The following is a 22,284-nucleotide window of genomic DNA, read 5'->3' on the forward strand; positions in this document are numbered from 1 at the left end:
TAATCCCGTACTATTTCCATTCTATGGACTCGTTGCTTCTGTATACATATCTTGGATTATCCTTACGTATTTATCTGGCACCTTTTCTTGCTCAAACATCTCCATTCTTTCTGAGTTGTAGTCTGTCGGGAATTCGAAAGATAATTTATACCTTTCAAATTGTTTATTTTCGTATTAATGTTTCCTCCCGTAATCCCTCATCTACAATTTTCTCGCAAATTTTCATTGTATGTGACATTAGTTTTCACAATCCTTTATGTCTCCTTTCTTTAAAATACGGACAATAAAATAACATTATCCCTCCATTGACTTGACATTTTTTCCTATTTATGAATTTTCTGCATTAGATCCCATACGATATCTATATCTTCTGACCCCAAACTCTTCCAGGCTTTTACTGGTATGCCATCAAAATCTATCGCTTTCTCGTCACCATTTTCTTTAACGCTATCTCCACTTCATCCCAGTTTCTTCTAGGTATTTCACCAAAATTTGGAATTCAATCGCTGAAAACTTTCCTCGGATTTTATTCATTTGAATGCTTTTCAAAATAAGTGGCCCGTCTCTCTTTGATCCTCTCTTCATCGGTAAACACCAACCCTTGGTCATCCTTGATTTACCTTGGTTCCTTTCAATCTCTACCATCTAATTTTTGGGTCTCCATTTCGCGGCCTCTTATTGTATCTACTCGCGAACTTCCAGTTTACGCTCACGATTCTATGCTGCTGTTCCACGCTTTCTCCATTTATTACCGTATATTTCTTTTTTCTCTCATCGGCACAAAATTGAATCGATTTGACTTTCTTTTCTACTTCTCTTGCAAGTCAAAAGATGCTTCTTCATCTCCTGAAAAAATGCATTGCAAATCGCCAGATCGAATGCCGGCGCAAAATCTGTCACTCTTTCTCTTTCCTCGTTCCTTTCTCCAACACTCAAGCCACCGTGCATTCTCTCAATCTCTTCCCAGCATCTACCGACGTGCCCATTCAAATCCCCCCCCCCCCCAAAAAAAAACTCTTTCCTCTATTAGGATGCTGTGAAGTTCGTGGTCCAAAACTTCCCAGAATTCTGTATTTTCTTCCTCCTCCCAGCCTAGTTGGCGGAGCATATACGCACACTACATTGATCATTTCCTTCCTGAATATATGGATACACATCTCTCTGTCAGTTCTTTTATTCACACTTACCACACTATCTTTCAGATCACTAGAAAGAACAGTCCCCACCCGTTTCTTCCTTGTCAGTTTGCTTCACTATTTATCAGCTTATAGCTACTTTGTAGCTCTCTTGCCTTATTACTTTTCCATCTTGTTTCTTGCACGCACAGAATCTCCAACTTTCTTGTTCTCATCAGATCTGCAACCTCTTTTCCTCTTTCCGGCATTAAGTATTCCCACTCTTACCCTCACGTGGACTATTGTCTTTAACCAAGTCCGTCCTCGACTCGGTAGCTCTTGCCCATTTCTCGCAGAAATTGAGCAAAGCCTCTGCGCGTCGCCTTCGGGATACGCCCTGGCATTTTCCCGAGGCTTTATTTAGAGGATCCATCATGATGATTTTATCGTAGCTTTTATGACCGGATGCCCTTCCTGACGTCAACCTTCCTCGTTTTATTGGGCTACCTAAAATATCATCTTTATCTAGATATTGTGCAATTATTGGCTGGTCACTTGCCGCTGTTGAAAAGTTTCCATGTATCTCGCTCTTCGGCTAACCAGTTTGTCTTGACGCAGCAATTTTCTGTTTTAATACAATCCATCAACTGTAGCCTTTTTCCTAGCACAGTACCTTGTATCATATTTTTCACATTTTCTTCTCAGCCAATGCCCCAGCCAGTAACTCTTTCTCTTTGGAATTGCATGTAAAGAGTGAAAAATACACATCTAATACTATTCCTAACATTACCTCATTGTTTTATTTTGTTCAGCCCAGCTGTTTTGTTTTCCATTCTTCTCCACAGTTACAGTTGAAAGCGTCCAGTCTTTTATAACTTTGCGAAGTGTCAATATTTCTTACTCACAGACTACAGTACTTCGCTCGAAATATTTTATATTAGTTTTAATTTTCTTAATTGTATTCAAGGACTCAGAAAATAAACTTCCCTTAAATACGTCTTTCACCATTCCTATGATGTTATTTGACGTTGACACTTCATGTCCTCACTAATAATACTACCCAGGTACCGAAAAATAGTCACCTGTTTTACTTTCTTCCCTCTTCTTTTATATTTCACGCCTTATCTTCTTTCTAATCACTATTGTTTTGTCTCTCAAACGTTTATTTTAATCCTGCATTCTTCGCAGTTTTTCCCATGTTTTCTAACATCTTATTAATTTTCTCCTCAGATTCCACAAAAAGAGCCATGTCATCTTCAGATGCATCTAATCATTGTACCTCTTTCCGTGATACCCTTTTCATTATTCAGCTCTTCTTCAGTATCTCAACTAGATAGTTAATAAATAACATTGGCAAGAGGTAACATCCTTGTCAAATTCCCTTTCCAATTGTACTCTCCTCTGTCATTTCTTCTCCTATCCTAATACGTACCAGTTGGTTCATATGAGTCTTAATTTCTTCAATTCCAACCCAACCCAACTTTTTTCAGAACTGATATCAGGAATTCCCAGTTCACTCAATCGAAAGTTTTTTCTAGACCAATAAACACAATTAGTAAACAGTTTCATATGCTGTGCCTTTACCTCTCCTAAAACGGAATTGTTCCTCCTCAATAACTTATTTGTTCTTGACTGCAACGTTCTGTTCAGTGTTCGAAGCTTTTTTTTTCTGTATACGGTATGAGATTATGCTGTATACAATAATCCTCACACCTCTCTGGATTTGATTCCTTACCCAGCAGTATCATCATCGTTGCTATTTTATGTCACACTCTTAACCTGAAAATATTCTTGTGGCTATCAAAATTCTTAAAATAATCATTGTTTGAAGACGAGCTTGTTTCTCGAGCGCTATCCTCAAAAAGCTTAATATAATGTTGCGCAGCTAACTGAACACACGTTAAGATGTTGCACCTCAGTGGTAATAAATTAATTATAAGATCTTGTGGATAACAATACGTAAATACAATAACGGAAAATTCCCTTTAGAGTGTTTCGTACATATACTTGTTTTAAAGCTCCAGTTGTTCTATTGATGCCAAATAGTGCACTATACCCAGTCAATGTTTAATTTCTATAGTCCATTTACAGATTTAAAAAAATGCATAAAATGTTGTATAAGAAGATCTATTATAATTGTTCAGACTACACAACCACTGTATCGAAAATTACAAGCAGTCATCTTAGATGGCAGATGGCAGCTTGGAGATCACTGTTGCCAAATATATATTTGTGTCCATTATCGTCTTCAGGAAATATTGTGGACACTCTTCCATGTCATATATTTCATTATAGAGTCGGAATAGTTCTTTCGTCCTTGTTCCGTATATTCTTGATGAATTAGATTGGTATATTGTCTAATTATTCCGGTTGATTAGCAAAGAGTCATTTTCTTTGAATTCTTATCATCAGTTAGCAGCACTTGACTTGTCCCGCTATAAGTTTATCTGCTATTGCATGCTGTATTATTATTATTATTATTATTACGTAAGCTATTCACGTTTTTTGACTTTTTCTTTCCTTTTGACATCTGAATATTACAGCGCAGTTAGTTACTGAACTTGATTGGTTTAAGTCACATGCTTTTCCTGCGGAGCTTTAGGCGTACATATTCTTCTCGCTTATGACCATTTGATAAAATTTTCACAGTTTATCTGTCTTGCTTTTTGAATTTTTAGTAATTGATATTGGTATACGAGGGTTGTCTAAAAAGTATCCGACCTTTGGCCAGAAAAATAGTTGCGAATACCTGACAGATTTGGGACCCTAATCCCCTTCAAAGTAGGCCCCTTGTGCTTCCACACACTTAGCCCACTGATCCTTGCACTGCTGGAAACACCGCTGGAAGTCTTCTTTTGGAATGTTGTTCAGCTCCGTCGTCGTGTTCCGCATTATGTCTTCTCTACTCTCAAAACGGGATTCCTTCAGAGGCGTCTTCAATTTTGGAAACAACCAGAAGTCACAAGGAGCCAGGTCTGGAGAGTAGGGAGGTTGGCGAACGGTTGTAATTCCATGTTTGGCTAAGGACGTGTGGATCAATTGGGATGAATGGGCTGGGACGTTGTCATGATGGACGTGCCAGTTCTTCGCTGTCCACATGTCTGGTCTTTTGCGCCGGGCTGCGTCACGGAGTCGCCTGAGAACATCTTGATAGTACTCCTTTGTCACTGTTTGTCCTTCCGGTGCGTACTCGTGATGCACAATTCCACGGGCATCGAAGAAAACAGTCAGCAACACCTTGATTTTGCTTCGCACCTGCCGCGCTTTCTTCGGCCTTGGAGAATCGGGATGCTTCCATTGAGACAATTGTTGTTTTGTTTCTGGGTCGTACCCGTACACCCATGACTCATCTCCAGTTATCACGGAATTCAGATACCCAGGATCAGTGTTGGTGGTGTCCAGAAGGTCCTGTGCAACGTCAAAACGGGTGTCTTTTTGTTCCTGAGACAACAACTTGGGTACAAATTTAGCAGCCACTCGTTTCATGTTCAAATCGTCACGCAAAATTGCATGTGCAGAATCTTTACTCACTCCAACATCTTCTGCAATCTCCCGCACTGTCAAACGGCGATCTGCCATCACCAAATTTCGCATCCGCTCAACAACAGCTGCATTCCGAGCAGTTTGGGGCCTGCCGCTACGCTGCTCACTCTCGACTGATGTGCGGCCATCTTTGAATCGGTTGAACCATTGTTTAATTTGTGTTACACCCATCGCATCTTCTCCAAACACCTGCTGAATCCTACGAATTGTTTGGCTTTGAGAATCACCCAGCCTTTGACAGAATTTGATGCAGTATCTTTGCTCAATTCGTTCAGTCATCTTGCGAGAAACACTAAATCCGACGAACACTACCAACAGCACCTCACTTCGCGACCACCAGCTCACGACTGGCACACGCGAACGCGGTGAAAAAATTCAAGCATGCGCATTAAGGTTCCTCCTTCCACCGTGCACGGTGGCGCCGCCTGAGAATCACTACTTTGCGTGGAAAAAATTAAGGTCGGATACTTTTTAGACAGGCCTCGTATATCCAATTTGTTTAGTTTTTTATTATTTATACAAAATTTTTAATTTTCGTGTGTGTAGTATATTATTTTTACAAGTTATCACTATAATAGAGAACATTTTAATATATAATATATATCATTATAATAGAGAACATTTATAATAGAGATCATTTTTCCTTTTTTTTTCACAGAACGATGGTATGGTTTTAAAGTATGCCATGATGTTTCTGCCTATTGCAAGAAGTTCTGCTTCTCTTGATTATTATTTGCAAATAGAAACATCAACCTTAGTTCATGATAACGTCGAAATAACTGCTGTTGATTTTGGTATGTTGAAAATTAAAAATAACTTATTTACTTTATTTTGAACTTTGTGTTTTCTTTATCTGAAATATATTTCAAATATACTACTTTTTCAATGATATCAGATAATCTAAAAAATATTTGCCCTTTTGCGCACGAAATGCCGTTATTGTCTCAAATCTCAGAATATATAAGTCGCAGCAAGTCGGAGCTAACGTCATTTGACAGCTGAAGCTAATAGATGTGTAAAAAGTTGGATTTATCATAATCAGACTTAAAGTCTTACGCCGTGAAGGTGAGAGAACTTTCCGCAAAATTGCGCTACATTTGATAATTTTATTTCGGTAAAGACGCAAATGTCCTGCAGACACATGAAGAAATATGTGCAGTTATGAAGAGAATACGTTATCAAAGCAATAGCCGAAAGATGGCTCAGTCGCTTTCGTTCTGGCTCAGTCGATTTCGATGTCCAAGTTGCTTCTTGCAGTGGATGACTAATCACATTTAAAGTGGATAGTGTTGTGGAAAACTTCAAGTCAGATCGGTATGTAAGCAGTTATGACATCGCTAATGACCAAAACATCCATCACCAAACAGTGTTAAGCCATTTGGTAAAAGCTGTGTACAAAAAGAAGCTCGTTGTTTAGAAGCCACGTAATCTGATTCAAAAAACATTCACTCGATCGAATTTGTGTGTGCGAATCTCTACTGAAACGTAACGAACTCGAGCCATATCTGAAGCGATTAATCGCGAGTGATTAAAAGTGAATAATCTTCAAGAACAATGTGCGAAAAGGATCGTGGTCGAAAGGGGAAAAATACTCCACAGTCTGTGGTAAAGCCCACACTGACACCAAAGAAGGCTATACTATGCATTTGGTGAGATTGGAGGGTGGTCGTGTGTCTCGACCTGCTGCTACCGGGTAGAACAATAGACCCAAATCTGTAATATTAACAATTAGCGGGAGTGTATCTAGCAGTTAGAAAAGAGACCACCGGAATTGATCAACAGAATGTGTGTCGTATACTACGCTGATAACGCCAGACCGCATACATCTTTAACGACCCGTCAGGAATTGAGATAACTTGGCTAAGAGGTTTCAATGTATTTACTGTATAGCTCGAACCCGGCACCGTCAGATTACCATTCGTTTCCGTTTCTGCAGAACTTCCTGAATGGTGTTAACTTAGTTTCAGAAGAGGTCTGTGAAATCTACCTGTCATTTTTTATTTTATTTATTTATTTTCAAAACCAGAAACTACAGAAGTTATAGCAACGGAGTAGTGTTGCTGGAAAATTGACAGAAGGTCATCGAACAAAATGGTGAATATATGGTTTCATAATGTTATTTTTAAATGAAAATAAATATATTTTCAATTTTGACCTCCAAAGGCTTAATAGTTTCTAGAGAACTTGGTAACACTTCCCGTTGAGTTGTGAAATGGCACTTTTAAGTCCACAAGAGATCAGTTCAACAAACTTAACTCCCACTTACCTTGCACATTCTCCAACTGCTGTTGTAAAATATTGCATAATAACATTGGAAAAAGTGTAAGATATTGTTTTCGTTATATGTGATTTGATTTTCATGTGACTGATTTAATCGTATGTAAAAAAGATTACAGAATAAATGTCTGAAACAGTTCAGTAAAACGGCGCAGTTATTAAGGTAAATTTTCAACACGTCACTTTTTAATACTGAAGCTATATGATACTCTCATATTGGTTCTGCTGCCGTCGGTTATAGCCTACTTAAAAAAAAAGAGAGAGATTGAGAAACGGTTGACACCTTGCCTGAACGAAGTGATAACTAAGTGTTAGTTAATGAGAGCAGAGAGAAAATATTAACAATTATTATCGTCACCTGATGCTAGTAACGATACAAGACCTACGTCGAACGTAAAAGCTCTAGAATGCGTTTTATGTTGAACTCCTAAACTTGTCTGGAGAAAATAATTCGAGGGTTCTCCACTTCATAATGCATATTGATACTCTCACACAGAGGTGCATTATCTACAATCAAAAAAGCGAGAGCATTATCGCCATCATATAATGCATGATAGTATGAGTACAGAAGGTGGATCAAAACAGTTTATAACAATAAAGAAATATTCACGTGGCAAGAAATACATATGAAGGGTAAGGGGAAAAAACAAGGAATGTCCATGTGCGTGCTTTTTCGGGTGCTTTGTCCTGTCTGTTGGTGACTCTTGGTACTATTTGACTGTATATGCCATGCATGAGTAGATGTAGAGATATCCATGTAAAAAGGAGCAAAAAAAAAAAATTGAGTAACCCTATTCTTTTACGCTGTTTTCAATATTAAAACGCCGTTTTCTCGAAAATGCAATTTTGTGACATTCCTTCTTTTTTCCCCTTACCCTTCATATGTGTGTTAAGCTGATTCGAACATAGGAGGAAAAGGATGTAAGTGTAAAAGATAAGATGAGAAGGGATAGGGAGGGCATAGCGCAGGAAAAAGAAAAATTGAAGGTAAAGAAAATAATAAAATAAAAATAAAGTATTAGCTGAATCTAAAAGAAGAACTGGCCTTATGGATGAAAAAATAAATACACGTGCTAAAATATAAAACGATTACTAAAAATGCTTTGTTGTAAACAAGAAACTATTTTGAAAAAAAAAAAAAAAAAAAACTCTTATCATGTAATAGAATTAAAAGATAAATTACACTATCCAAGATCCAATAAGACTGCTTTATTATGTAGAAAAATGCAGTTAGTCGTAGCCATGTAGGACAGCATAATATAATGGTATATGAACTGGGAATTTACTTCGTACGGGTCGGGAAAGCAAGAGAATTGAGCATTGGTTCAACCCCAGGTCCCGCTAAGTAGGCTTTGCTGTGTTTAAACACAGTGAGCGTGATTTTATTTTTCGGGGGGAGTTTACTCGTTTCGTCATTCCATCATTATCATCAATCTCCTCATTACAGTCTTCTTTAGGGTGCATAAGAAAAATTTAAAAAAAGGAGAAATTGGGAATTTCGAAATTGCTTGTCGATGATCACTTTGTTTCAAATCCTGGAAAATGTTTTTAAATCATCTGTGGGATTTTAATAAGTGTTTCGTTCGTTTTCAGTGATTAGATCGTCCCGAAGTTAAATTTCATTATATCTATAATTTCTAATTCTTTCCTTTATTCTGATACAGATGTTTATGTCCGCTATGCTGTACTAACTAAACGTCCGAAGTAGGTTTATGGGAAATATGTGAAAGGTGTCCGTGAACTCCCTCCCCTTCCTTAAGATGCGTATTTAATTGAAAATGGAATGGTAAGAACCCAACTCGACCCAAGTGCTAAATATGTTTGTTATCTAACGGTTTCCGTGTGTTATCCTCTTCCGGTACTGTTCTTTCGTTCTTCATGGTATGCTTGGGTTTTCCTTCCGAAGTTTATTTCGTTACTTTTATTGTGTCGTTTATATTGAAAGTCTACATAAGAAACAGTGGAATATATTTTATAGTGTGTAACAGTGAAAAACGTAATAACTGGTTAATCGATTGTTGTGGCGTGAAATGTTGTTTTGAATATGAATTTTGAAATTCCGCTACCCCCTTATTAAACATTATTATACATTAAACTTCCGTCAAATTTCCTTATTTCGCTACTTTGGTTTACTTGCAAACGCACTAATCACACTTGAATCACTTAACCTCGATTCGCGTATCCAGTTTATATCTCTGTTCCACTTTCTTAAATTCACAAACAATCGCAATCTCATTTCATTATTCTTATTAGTTCCTTATTTTTTCTCATCTCATTGTCAGTAGCACAGACTAATTACCCGACTGACTTTCACAAAATACATATCAACTTTTAACAATAGAGCAAGTGCCTAATTCTAACAATACTTTTTTCACACTAACCGTTGCAAAGGAACTACTACACCTAAAAAAAATAGACATGATAAAAATCCAGTTCGAGCTAGATACTAACTTCTCTCTCAAATTCATGTCAGTCAATTCAGCCGTTTGACCGTGATGCGATCTCAAACAAAATTATATTCATTTTTATAAATATAGTAGATACAATGCCTGAGATGAGCAAAGGAGCTTGATACATTCCAGATGAATCGGAATGGTCGGTGAAAATAATCGTGCCATATGTCCAATTCGTTCCAGTGTTTCTATCCTTCATTTAAAAAATAAAAAATAAAAGTATAAATAAAAAATAATTGAAATATAAATGAAAATAAAAAATAATTTTCGATTATTTATGCTGTTACCATTAAATAGAGTGGTTAAGGATTTGTAAGTAATTTGGAGAGTTGTGTAAGGATGATCCAAAATCGTTACGTAATCAGTCCGAAAAATTATGCTTTCCTTCTCCTTCATGGTTGCAGTTTCTTTCGTTAATTTTTCTTTTTGAGATAGATAACGCTGGATTCTTCTTAATGAAAATTTGTATTTTTTAGTATGGAATATCCTGCTTGCAAGAAATTGGAGGGTGTGCCCGTTAAGCAAGAATTATAATTGTGAAATGTTAATTTTATCAGTATTATTAGCGTAAATCATACAAAGTTTTAAACATGCTATCTATGCACTTGAAATTCAATAAGGAATTCTGTTTAAATCTTATTATTATGAACATGAAAATATATGTCCTAGAAAGCCTGTTCTAAGTGTTGTAATTTCTTCTTGTGTTGTCACATTTCATGTAAATTTACTGTATTTTGTCTTGCCGACCAAATCTGTTATTTATTTATTTATTTATTTGTTTGTTATTACGTATATTATTTAAAAAGTCTATTGAAGAATTTTCTGAATTTCTCATGCCATCAAGAGCATGTTCTCGTGCGTTAAATTTCGTTGAGCATTATAAGCATGCGTGATGGGAACAGTTAAAATATAACAAGTGTTTCAAGAAAGCTGATTTTTAAAAGAAAAATCTCTTTTCTTTAAATAATTGGAAGGTACAAAAGTTGTTCTAATGAGCACGTACAGCAGTCATGTCAATTATCGAGTTTTGATGAGCTTTTCTGCAATAGCAATTAATTTTTATTAATGTATATAATACAGGGTGTATCAAAAATTACTTTACAACTTTGAAAATTCATATTGATTTATTCTTTTATCTTACAGATGTGGTTTTGGTGCCATTTTGTAGCAAAATACAAGTTTTGACTTACGTAGTACACTAGTTCAGAAACAAGTCACCACAAGCGCTAGCCACAATTGCAGCAAAGATGAGTGCCTTTACTGGTCCCGAGCGTGCTAGCTGTGCCTGCGACAACTGTGCAACGTAATTCTCGTACAAATTATGGTAAAGATTCTCCCAGTAGGCCTATTATTCATCAGTGGCATAAGTGTTTAGTTGAAACTGGAGGTTCGGTAAGGCACAACAAATCTTCAGGTCGTCCCCCTACGTCTGAAGAGGTTGTAGAGCAAATGAGACTTTAGATGGGATGTGTGTTGCATCACCAATGGAAGCTACATTGAACCTCTTTAGGTATAAGGTAAAAAAAGCTTGATGTATTTTGCTACAAAATGACACCCAAACCATATCTCTAAATTAAATAAATAAAGCAATGTGAGTTTTCAAAGTTGTAAAATCCTTTTTGATACACTCGTATAATCAAGATTGTTTTGGCGGTGATATTTATGGAAGATGCAGTACTTTGGTTTTTGTATCTCTGACTTATTTTATTTAGTTGTTGAGTTCTATACCAAAAATCATAGCAGTTCCTTTTGAGATGTAATCAATTAAATAAAACAAATAAAGAATGATGGAAAACTAAAAGTTATACCTTTTATAATATATATTCATCATATGTGTTGTTGTCTCTTATTTTAGGTTTAAAGGATATAATGTTCGAAAAATGTTTAATACAAGATGCCGTACTGTTGTTTTTTGGAGCAGTGTTGGTAGTAATATGTCTGTGGATTTACACGAAGTCAATATTAGTTACATTCATGACTGTGTTAGCCATCGTATTTTCTCTTGGGATGAGTTACTTCATGTATACTACCATATTTAGATTGAAGTTCTTCCCGTTCATGAATCTGCTTGCTTCTGTGGTGGCTATTGGTAAGTATAATTTGTAGTATAACCTGCTCAGTTCTGTCAGCTTATGAGATTCGTATGATAGTTTTTTTTTTATATTTCCTAATATACTGTAAATTATCTTTCCTTTCCGTGGCATTAACGTTTGTACTTATTACATATCCTCACGAATTTGTCCACTTTTATTTATATATTTACTATTGTAAATCTTCTAGTTACCAAAGTATGTTCCAAAACATTTACCTTGTTTAGATTTTGTAAGTAGGTTCAGCGTTCATTAAAAGTTTTATTTACAGTGAAATTCCTTTAACGGACAGCTCCATAACACGGACAGATTTTTTTGTCATAGCTTATGTGTATTATTACGGGACACAGCCCTCTCTTTTTACGGACACGCTCGGGTATGGAGATTCTTCTCTACTTCCCAACATTTTTGTAACCTTTTCAACAAAAGTTTTAATTACGGTGAAATCTCCTTTAATCTCCTGCACCTCGTATTTTCTTTCAAGCTTCACAATCATCCCCACGCGGGATTTGAAGTTGGTGTAGAAGAAGAAATGAATTTATACTTCACTCTAATTTTAAAAATATGACTTAACAGTAATTTTGTAAAATTTCTTCTATTTTTACTGACTATGTTCTTGCTTTTATTTGCCATTAAAATAAACAACGTTTTCTAAAACTTTTTTGTTTTCTTATCTGTTCTATAGTCAGGGCCGTACCTAAAGGGGCGTGCCCCTCCTCATTCAACTAATTAAATATTTTGAACGAATAAAAGAATACATAAATGAAAAGTAATCTGTCCTATTTCAGTGTTATGTTCACCGGATGTGTATATTAAAGAGAAATTGATATATTGGAGTGTCTTTTTTTTTATCTTCCTTACTTTTTTAACGTTTTGCTGACTGTTCTATAAACTAAATTGTGTAGCCTTTTCTTCTTGCAGTACACCGTGCACGTGGGTTTTTTCGGGGTTCTCCCGTTTCCTCCCACTTTCTTCATTCTACCATTTCACTCATTTCTCATTATCACCGTCTCCTTTAGTCTAACCGGCATAACCGTGAGACGTTAAACTTAAAGATTTCATTTCATTTTTTCTTCTTGCAGTATTTTCGTCACAGATTCATGCCGATAAATAGCATACTAAAAACTAGCAGACACCATTCTTTTCTTTATAAGGTCCCGACTATTTGTTAGGACAATTTTTATATTTTGTATTTTTTTTAATTAAGAAATCAGTTTTGATTGTATACCTATAAATTATTAATTTAAACAAATTTATGATTATAGGAAAAAGAACATAATATTTTTAAACTCATCGTTAGAGTTCAGTAGCAGATCTACTGGGAAACACGTAAAAAAATTAGAAAAGAGTTAAACAATATCGTTCATCTGTTGATTTCTGAAATAATTAAATATCAACTATGAATACGTGCTGTATTCATCCACACCCTGTGCAGCAATTTTTGAAGATAAGCGTGTTCTGTGATTCTGACTTCTAAATATCAGATTTCGCGCTGGAAGAATTTGATAACCTCTTATTGTTTGTGAGAAAAGCAAACTGGTAGAAGTTGTTTTACCTTCGTACTTAGCTATCTGTGGTGGTTCGTGAATCACATAATGGAACGGGAAAGTGTCGATGGCTCAATTCATGCGACATAGCAAGCTTGGGAGGTAGCAATAAGTTTATAAACAATACTATTCCACCTATTAAATAGTCTGGCGTGAACACACTTCGGTTCAGTTTTCGTGACTGTTTCGTTTGGGGCTGTTGTTATTATGACAGTATCAGGGTTCGAGTCCTGGTTGGTTCCTGTTCGGGAGCCATATTATGACAGTATTGGGGTTCGATCCTTATTGGTCCCTGTTCGGGAAAGCCATATTTGACAGTACTGGGTTCGAACCTAATTGGTTCCTGTTCGGGAAAGCCATATTTGACAGTATCAGGGTTCGAGTCCTGGTACGTTCCCACAAAGGAAAGCCATACATTACAGTCCTGGGTTCGATTCTCGTCTATCCCTGTCTGTTTTCATATATAACAGTACTGGGTTCGATCCAGGTACGTCTCACTCCCTATCGGGATAAACCCTTTTGTTACTGTACGTGGTTCGTGTCCTACGGTCCCAAAGTGGGCTTACGCATTTACTATGGTCTGGGGTTCGATTCTCCACCGCTCGAATGTCTTCTTTAGCATTATCTAGTGGGTTTGATCGACCATTGCAACTGACCATATAGCCGTCGGACAACAGGTTCAGAGTTCGGTCAGAACGTTACGGGAAACCGGCACAAAGTTAACTCTAATTGTATTCTATAGCGCTAATGCAATTTATTAATGTATGTATTACTAAGTTGCATAGGCGCTAATCACTCGTGCTGCAAAGAAAAATTAATTAGATTATTTCTTAAAATAAACATATGTAAATTTAAACCATGATTATTGTGTTGAAAGGATACTCGAATTTCTATCTTTACTTTTAATTCACAACACTAAAACTTTATGAACAAATATTACACAAACAGTGGCACTTCACTTTTAATAACCAATAATTTAGACCCATTTAATAAGAAAGACGCGGATGTCGCGGTAGACACGGATCATTCGTTATATTTCGTCACTCGGTAAATTTTCGTAATTCACTAACACTCTATTCACTTTAACACTGGAAAGGGAGACTGTATTAGGTATCCAGGGGTGTTATCCAGTAGGTTGCGGGTTGCTCTCCTCTTATCCTCCTTGTAGCGAATTGAATGGTATGCCGTTTTCCAGATCCATGTCGCCAAAACAATTTTATTCACACATTACAAATATTACTTGACATTATTCGTACACTGTAATTGTTTGTTCTAGGTACTAATGAAGAGTTTACTAAACGTATGTAACAAATACTTCATTTTTGTCGTATGTTTGTACCAGCTAATTCATTCGTGGTTGCTTCCCCGTGTACGTAAGTCAGACTACTGCACCTTTTCTTTCCGTCTCGTCTGGTTGCTAGGCAAAAGAATCGGTTTGCTACGCAGTTTGGTGATGTCAAGAGCTAAAAATAGCTATGACAGCCCATAGACAGGAATGTTTTGAGACGACGTTTGTCCATTGTGCTGAATTTTAGCTCCTTATATGGGAAGGAGAGAGGAAGTCTGCGATCTTCGTGGCAATTGAGACGCACAAACATATATGCACATTCGTTTGTTGGCTGAGAGAAAAATTCTTGGAAGCACTATTAAGCGAGGTTCATTTAAAAAGTTAAAAATTTTCTTCTTAAAAATTGACTGAGCTGAACCGTATGGTTACATTGGCGCTCGGCAGGACATTTGTTTTGAGGGAGAGAGAAAAAACAAATAGAACCCTGCAACACTGATCACTTCACTAGTGTCACCAAATTTCATCCATTGGTCTTCAAAGGGTTAACATCACTTAACTCTTCTCGTGACGATATAACGAAAAATTTTCAAAGTCCTTTTCGGAAATACGGTAACGAACACGTGGGCCATGCGAAACGAAATTCGGATTACGGTTGGGCCATAATTTCAATAAAGTTTATCAATGTCTTTCATTATCTTATTATCTGTTATTTCAAAATATTTAAGTGCCACAATTTCAAACACATCAAAACATGAACAAAATTATTGTTATTTTCCTTTAAAATAACATGTTTAATAATTGGAGTAATTAATCACTGGCATTGTTTACCATTAAACACAAAATATTATCTTTACAAATATATTTAATAATTATTGTAACCTAAAATATTTACTAATGTAGTGCCTTGTACCTTTAAGTGTAACATAAATTTATTTTCTTACTATTTTCAAAAAGCATTCATTTTCAATATTTACTTTCATTGAAAACAACTTCTAATATTCTTGAAAACTAACACAATAACTGTATATCTGTTTTCGTTTATTAATATTGTTATTAGTAGTATTATTTCAATTATCATTACTACTATGAATCAAATATATAGCACACAAATTAAATTCAAGTATCAGCACACGTAAATATTTTTAAAATATTGGTTACAGTATGAAAATGTTTACTTAAATCTACAACAGCACTCAATATCATAATGTTTACATTTATTACATTCCGGTTAAATATTAACCAAGAATGGACTGAGCAGTGGATGGTTTGTCAAACCATTACACTTTTCAAAGTGTCTGCCCTCCGAAATTTCGAAGATACCTACCCACAATAAAATATCATTTATTTCCATCCCCGAAGCAAAGTGAAAAGATAGGATATTTGGGTAAAGTTCAAAAATAATATAGAAGGGACTAATAAGAAAATTGCCTACTCCGGGCATTACATAATATGAGTAACCCATAATATTGGAGGAACCTTTGCTTCAATGTCTTCAAGTTAAGACTTGAAATGTTTTCGAATTCAACGAAAAAATTACTACAAAGTGAATGCAACAATAGTTGCTAACAATTAACATGTACACAACTTACTTGGTACTGATTTATAGTAAGATGTCTCATTATATATTCTTTTTAACTTAACAACGCGCCTGAAGGTGGGTACAAGTGTAAAACCATACTACTACAATAACTTACCACACCAAAATTCTAGTATCCTCAGCTGATTAGTAATCCCAGAGGCATACTGATTGGTTAAACAAATAAATTGATATTACACATCGTAAGTATACATTACTATTAATTGACGCATGGTTGTTGTTTAAAATGGAAATCTTTAATTCGTTAATTTAAAGTATGCTTATTCAGGTTTTATTACCAAAAGATTTCTTACCAAAATATTTAAATTCGTGGTTCAAAACATTTTAATTTTGTAAAATTGCAACACTGTAATAAAATATTTTGTATAGATTTTCTACGTCTTCACCATTTAAACTTATTTCCTTTCACTGTATTTGAGAATTTTCACTACGCAAATTTACTCTTGCACTTCGAAAAGAAACACTATATTTTCTATGATTCAAAAAATTAAACTTCGTTGTAAATACGTTAACGAAAAAATATACTATTACAAGTAATTTCGTATTACGTAGGTTTGAAATATCAAGATTTTTTTTTTTTTTTTTTTGAAATATCAAGACCATAGCAAGTGTCGGTTTTCTAATATACAAGCAGTCCGGCATAACAAAATTGTTCGTTATCCTACACCTACTCGAGGTTTTTTCAACACAAAAACAATTTTCAAAGGTTTCATTTGCCAATAAACAAATAGCATGAATGGTTTCTCAACATGTATGACTGCTGCATAGCACAAGAAATTGACTAATTTATCACTTTTTGAGTTGCAATTACTTTTCTTTTGTGATAATTTTCGCTGTGCACCAGTTTTACGGTATTCAGAGTATATCCTAAATTGCATTTTTTGATTCACTAGGTTTTTCCATTTACCTGTATGCTTAGCTATTGTTATGACGTTGCGATCAGCTGATGGCACATCACTGACAATAGTTGGTGATTGACATTTAATTTTACTGTTACGTTCACTTTCAGATCGCTTAGACGTAAAAAATTTATTCACCCGATTACCACATTCTTCCTGAAAAGGTTCGTGATGTTTGTCTGCAGGTGATGAGTGGTCAGCACCTGACCCCTTTACTACGTCATGGATCGCTAAGTTACTAGTGTGATTTGATTTGGAATTTTGATCACCGTGATGCGACGACACAACTTGACATTTACGATTACTTGTCTGAACATTAATGCGACTGTTACATTTATTTCTGGAAGAACATTTACGAACATACTTGGAAAATTTTGAAAAACAATACAGCATGCGTTTAACTCTTTTTTAATTTCCGTCTGACTTTACGTACTTTCTTTTTATGTTGCCAGTGCCTTTTGCCACATTGAACCTGTAAACTATATTTTCTTACCCTTTGACAAACAACATTTCGTAATTTACTAAAATATTCTTGACAGGTTTTCAATTTCTTTTCCCACGTTATTGAGTTATATTCATTACCATTAGGCCTACCTGGCGTAAAGCCGTTTGTACTATCTTCTAAGTACACAATTACAGTGCAAGTAACTATGCAAAAGGTGACATAATTCATTTGTCCTATCTGTATACTTTTAACTTTCAACTCACAGCTTAAAGAACTACTATTCTCTTGACAAATCTGTACAACCCTAACAGACACAAAAAATAAACAAGTTTTGAGAAACGGAACGCATTCTAATTTACTGGTTAGCAAGGTGCCATAGAGGCGATTTTCCTCTAATAAACATACACTACAAGACTGCGTGGGCAGGCCGCTTTTGCCTTCATCCTCAACACAATTTATTACAACTCTAATAAACCTTTCTGTAGTGAAGCACGCATTGCATCCATGAATGCATTTTTTAGTTCCTTTACAAAACAAACAAATGACAGCTGGAACAGCTGATCGCGCGCTCACACACAGAGCTACGCCAGACGTGATCGACTTGGTTGGTAGGGTTTGCAAGACAGCTGGGTTGTTGTTCTTTTTTCTTCCTACAAAACTATTTGACAGAGACAAAACAAACTCTTTGGCTTGGCCTAACTCAATGTTGACGTGACTGACAACAGAAATGCTTTCATTTTCTACCTTTAATTCACTCTCAGACATTTCTTCAACCTGTTCAAATTCATTGTCAAGAAATTCAATATTGGCTTGATTTACTACAATAGGAGGTGACTGAGACCTAACACATGGCAAAATAGTACAAGTTTCAACACATTCATTTTTCACTGTTCGTGCGTATGCTTTCTGAGCTACGGGGGCAAAGTCCCACAAAATACCTTCAAACTCACGTTCAACAAATTCTAAATTACTTTCAGCAAGTTCTGTTTTTAATGGTACTATTTTTCTTTGACAATTTTCGTAATTTTGAGTATTTTCTAACTCATTAACCTTTACAAAAGGATGCGCAAAAGTTGCAGTTTCGAGAGGATCAGCAAGCCTAACCCGTTTTGGTGGTACAACTTGACAATTTATTTTCTGATTATCGCTGGAATCCCTGTTACAACTAACATTGTATTGCTTTGAATATCTTTTATATATTCTTTCAGCTAATCTTTCTTTTGCAGTACGTACAATGTCTGAATTTTCATAGTGAACTTTCAATTTACCTTTAATGTCTGACAAGGAAATAAATTCTGATTCAAGAATACATTCATCTTTGACCTTTCGATAGAAATCAGATTTGCGTATTTCATGCATTTTAGCAACAATTTTATCTTCAATTTCAGCCCTATATTCTATGTTCCTTTCCAAAAGAGATTTTGCAATTTCCTGTTTAGCTCTTTTACGAATTTTGCAAACTTCCTGGTCTACTTTTAAGGCATTTTCGACTTCTGACAATGTAAAAGGTTCTTTTCTATATCTGAACTGACTTTCTACTATCAAGTACTCTGTTTCTTTCCATATTTTTCGCATTTCATGCAAGACAGGAATTATTTCTCTATTTACGGACATGATAATTAATTTACTAATGCCAGAACAACAAAATGAAATAGCACTAATAAGGCACTACAATTTACCTTAATCGAGAAAATACAATTACCGTCGCCTTTATGCGGTTTTACCGAACGTCCCTGTTCGGGCGCCATATTATGACAGTATCAGGGTTCGAGTCCTGGTTGGTTCCTGTTCGGGAGCCATATTATGACAGTATTGGGGTTCGATCCTTATTGGTCCCTGTTCGGGAAAGCCATATTTGACAGTACTGGGTTCGAACCTAATTGGTTCCTGTTCGGGAAAGCCATATTTGACAGTATCAGGGTTCGAGTCCTGGTACGTTCCCACAAAGGAAAGCCATACATTACAGTCCTGGGTTCGATTCTCGTCTATCCCTGTCTGTTTTCATATATAACAGTACTGGGTTCGATCCAGGTACGTCTCACTCCCTATCGGGATAAACCCTTTTGTTACTGTACGTGGTTCGTGTCCTACGGTCCCAAAGTGGGCTTACGCATTTACTATGGTCTGGGGTTCGATTCTCCACCGCTCGAATGTCTTCTTTAGCATTATCTAGTGGGTTTGATCGACCATTGCAACTGACCATATAGCCGTCGGACAACAGGTTCAGAGTTCGGTCAGAACGTTACGGGAAACCGGCACAAAGTTAACTCTAATTGTATTCTATAGCGCTAATGCAATTTATTAATGTATGTATTACTAAGTTGCATAGGCGCTAATCACTCGTGCTGCAAAGAAAAATTAATTAGATTATTTCTTAAAATAAACATATGTAAATTTAAACCATGATTATTGTGTTGAAAGGATACTCGAATTTCTATCTTTACTTTTAATTCACAACACTAAAACTTTATGAACAAATATTACACAAACAGTGGCACTTCACTTTTAATAACCAATAATTTAGACCCATTTAATAAGAAAGACGCGGATGTCGCGGTAGACACGGATCATTCGTTATATTTCGTCACTCGGTAAATTTTCGTAATTCACTAACACTCTATTCACTTTAACACTGGAAAGGGAGACTGTATTAGGTATCCAGGGGTGTTATTCAGTAGGTTGCGGGTTGCTCTCCTCTTATCCTCCTTGTAGCGAATTGAATGGTATGCCGTTTTCCAGATCCATGTCGCCAAAACAATTTTATTCACACATTACAAATATTACTTGACATTATTCGTACACTGTAATTGTTTGTTCTAGGTACTAATGAAGAGTTTACTAAACGTATGTAACAAATACTTCATTTTTGTCGTATGTTTGTACCAGCTAATTCATTCGTGGTTGCTTCCCCGTGTACGTAAGTCAGACTACTGCACCTTTTCTTTCCGTCTCGTCTGGTTGCTAGGCAAAAGAATCGGTTTGCTACGCAGTTTGGTGATGTCAAGAGCTAAAAATAGCTATGACAGCCCATAGACAGGAATGTTTTGAGACGACGTTTGTCCATTGTGCTGAATTTTAGCTCCTTATATGGGAAGGAGAGAGGAAGTCTGCGATCTCCGTGGCAATTGAGACGCACAAACATATATGCACATTCGTTTGTTGGCTGAGAGAAAAATTCTTGGAAGCACTATTAAGCGAGGTTCATTTAAAAAGTTAAAAATTTTCTTCTTAAAAATTGACTGAGCTGAACCGTATGGTTACATTATATTGCATTGCGTTGAACAGTGATTTTATTTTAATCAATGTAGTGTGTTTTGTATTCAGTTTGATTGTTCATTTTTTAACAATATGAAAAAGAAAGAAAAAATACGCAACTTTATTGCCAAAAGAAATAAGGAAGCCTCCAAAGAAGCAACGAATTGTTCAAAATAAAGCACCAGAGTCCTCAGAAACCACTGTATTGACGAGCTCCTCCTCTCCGTCTTATGTGATCGAAATGATACTGAAAACTTTGTTGGTGTAAAATTGAGTAATTTAGAAAAGGTTAACTTGTTTAAAAATTTATGGAAGCCAAATAGTTTATATAATTGTCTCTTTGATAAAGCACAAAGCCTTAAGCGGCTTTTCCAAAGAAGGTAGCTCGAAGATTTTAGTTGATTGTCATACTTACATAAGGAAAGAAGTCTGTCCTGTGTGATTTGTGTCCTGTTTACGGGAAAGAAAGAGGTAGACCACGGAAGTCCAAATGCATTTGTCACGAAATCCTTTTACAATTTAAAAATCACTAGAATCCTTCAAATAACAAAAAAAATCAAAATATCCAGTGGCGAATAAGGTGTCAGTGTGCAATTTAATTGAAGGAAAAATAGTTAGCATTGACCAACACATTGACAACCAGAAGAAAAGAGAAGTGCAAGAAAATAAATAAATTTAAAAAAAAAACTCGTACCTATCGTGGAACTTTTTTTATATATTGTCAACAGAATCTATCCTTGCGAGGAACTAAAGACTGGAGTCGAATCTAGTTATCAACTTCAAAACAGAACGACGGCAATTTTAGGAGTTTCCTGGGATACCGCGTCTAGTCTAGAGACACAGTACTTGAAGAACATTAAAAAAAAAAAAAAAAAAAAAAAGTCCAATAAATGGCATGTGCACTAGTGCCAAAGTGCGCAATCTTTTAATAGATTCGTTTAGACATGTTGTACAGTTTAAAATTGTGGACAAAGTAAAGCAAAGCAAATATTTCTGTATTCTCGCTGATGAAACAACGGACGTTTCTCAAACAGAACAGTTCTCTCTTTTTGTACGGTTTGAAAATTTCGATGAGTACCTGCATGAAGATGATGTCTTGTGTTTTGTGCCGGTACGTGATATGACTGGAAAGAACTTATAAAAAGTGATAGAAGAAAGGGTCAATAGCCTCAGGTTAGACAACAACAATTTAAGGGTACAAGGCTACGGCGGCGCTGAAGCCATTAGTGGAGAGTTTAGAGGAGTTCAGGGTTTAATCAAGAAACGGCATCCTAAGGCCTTGTGCACACATTGTAAGTCTCATTGCCTTAATGTGTGCCTTTTTGATGCTTCGAAGTTGCAAAATATTCATACTGTAATGGGAGTTATGTCTGAATGCTGCACCTTTATTCGTGCAAGTGTGAAACGAACAAAAATTCTGGAAGACAAAAGTAAAGAGCCATTGCCAAATTGACAAAAAGTTTGGACAAACGAAACGTTTTGGATTACGAAAAGTTTGTCAAACTCAATGGTGCGAGGAACATGAAGCTGTGCTACTATTAAAAGAAACATCAAAGCCCTTGCTGCACTTGAAGAAATAAAAAGTAACCTAGGAGTAGACGAAGCGTCACTAAAGGCTTCCTTACTTTTGCTTAGTATATATAGCACACAATTTTTAGTGTCTTTGCTTGTGTTGTGTAAGTTACTGAGTGTACCATTCACACTTTAGAATTGGCTACAGAGAAATGACACTGACCTAGTGAATACTATAAGTGAAATTAGCATCGTTAAAAATC

At 35.9% G+C, this 22,284-nt stretch overlaps 1 protein-coding gene across 1 annotated transcript in view; it reads left to right on the forward strand.

Annotated features, from left to right (window-relative positions):
* disp (RND transporter family member dispatched) overlaps nt 1-22,284 on the forward strand; it is a 58,386-nt gene that overhangs the window by 26,800 nt on the left and 9,302 nt on the right. Inside the window, exons 7-8 of the mRNA XM_081758707.1 lie at nt 5,317-5,452; nt 11,244-11,477. Coding sequence (XP_081614833.1) covers nt 5,317-5,452; nt 11,244-11,477 — 370 coding nt within the window. The remainder of the gene's footprint in view (nt 1-5,316; nt 5,453-11,243; nt 11,478-22,284) is intronic.

This window comes from Thermobia domestica, chromosome 5 (assembly GCF_964235325.1).
Source record: "Thermobia domestica chromosome 5, izTheDome1.hap1.1, whole genome shotgun sequence".
Classification (NCBI taxonomy): Eukaryota; Metazoa; Arthropoda; class Insecta; order Zygentoma; family Lepismatidae; genus Thermobia; species Thermobia domestica.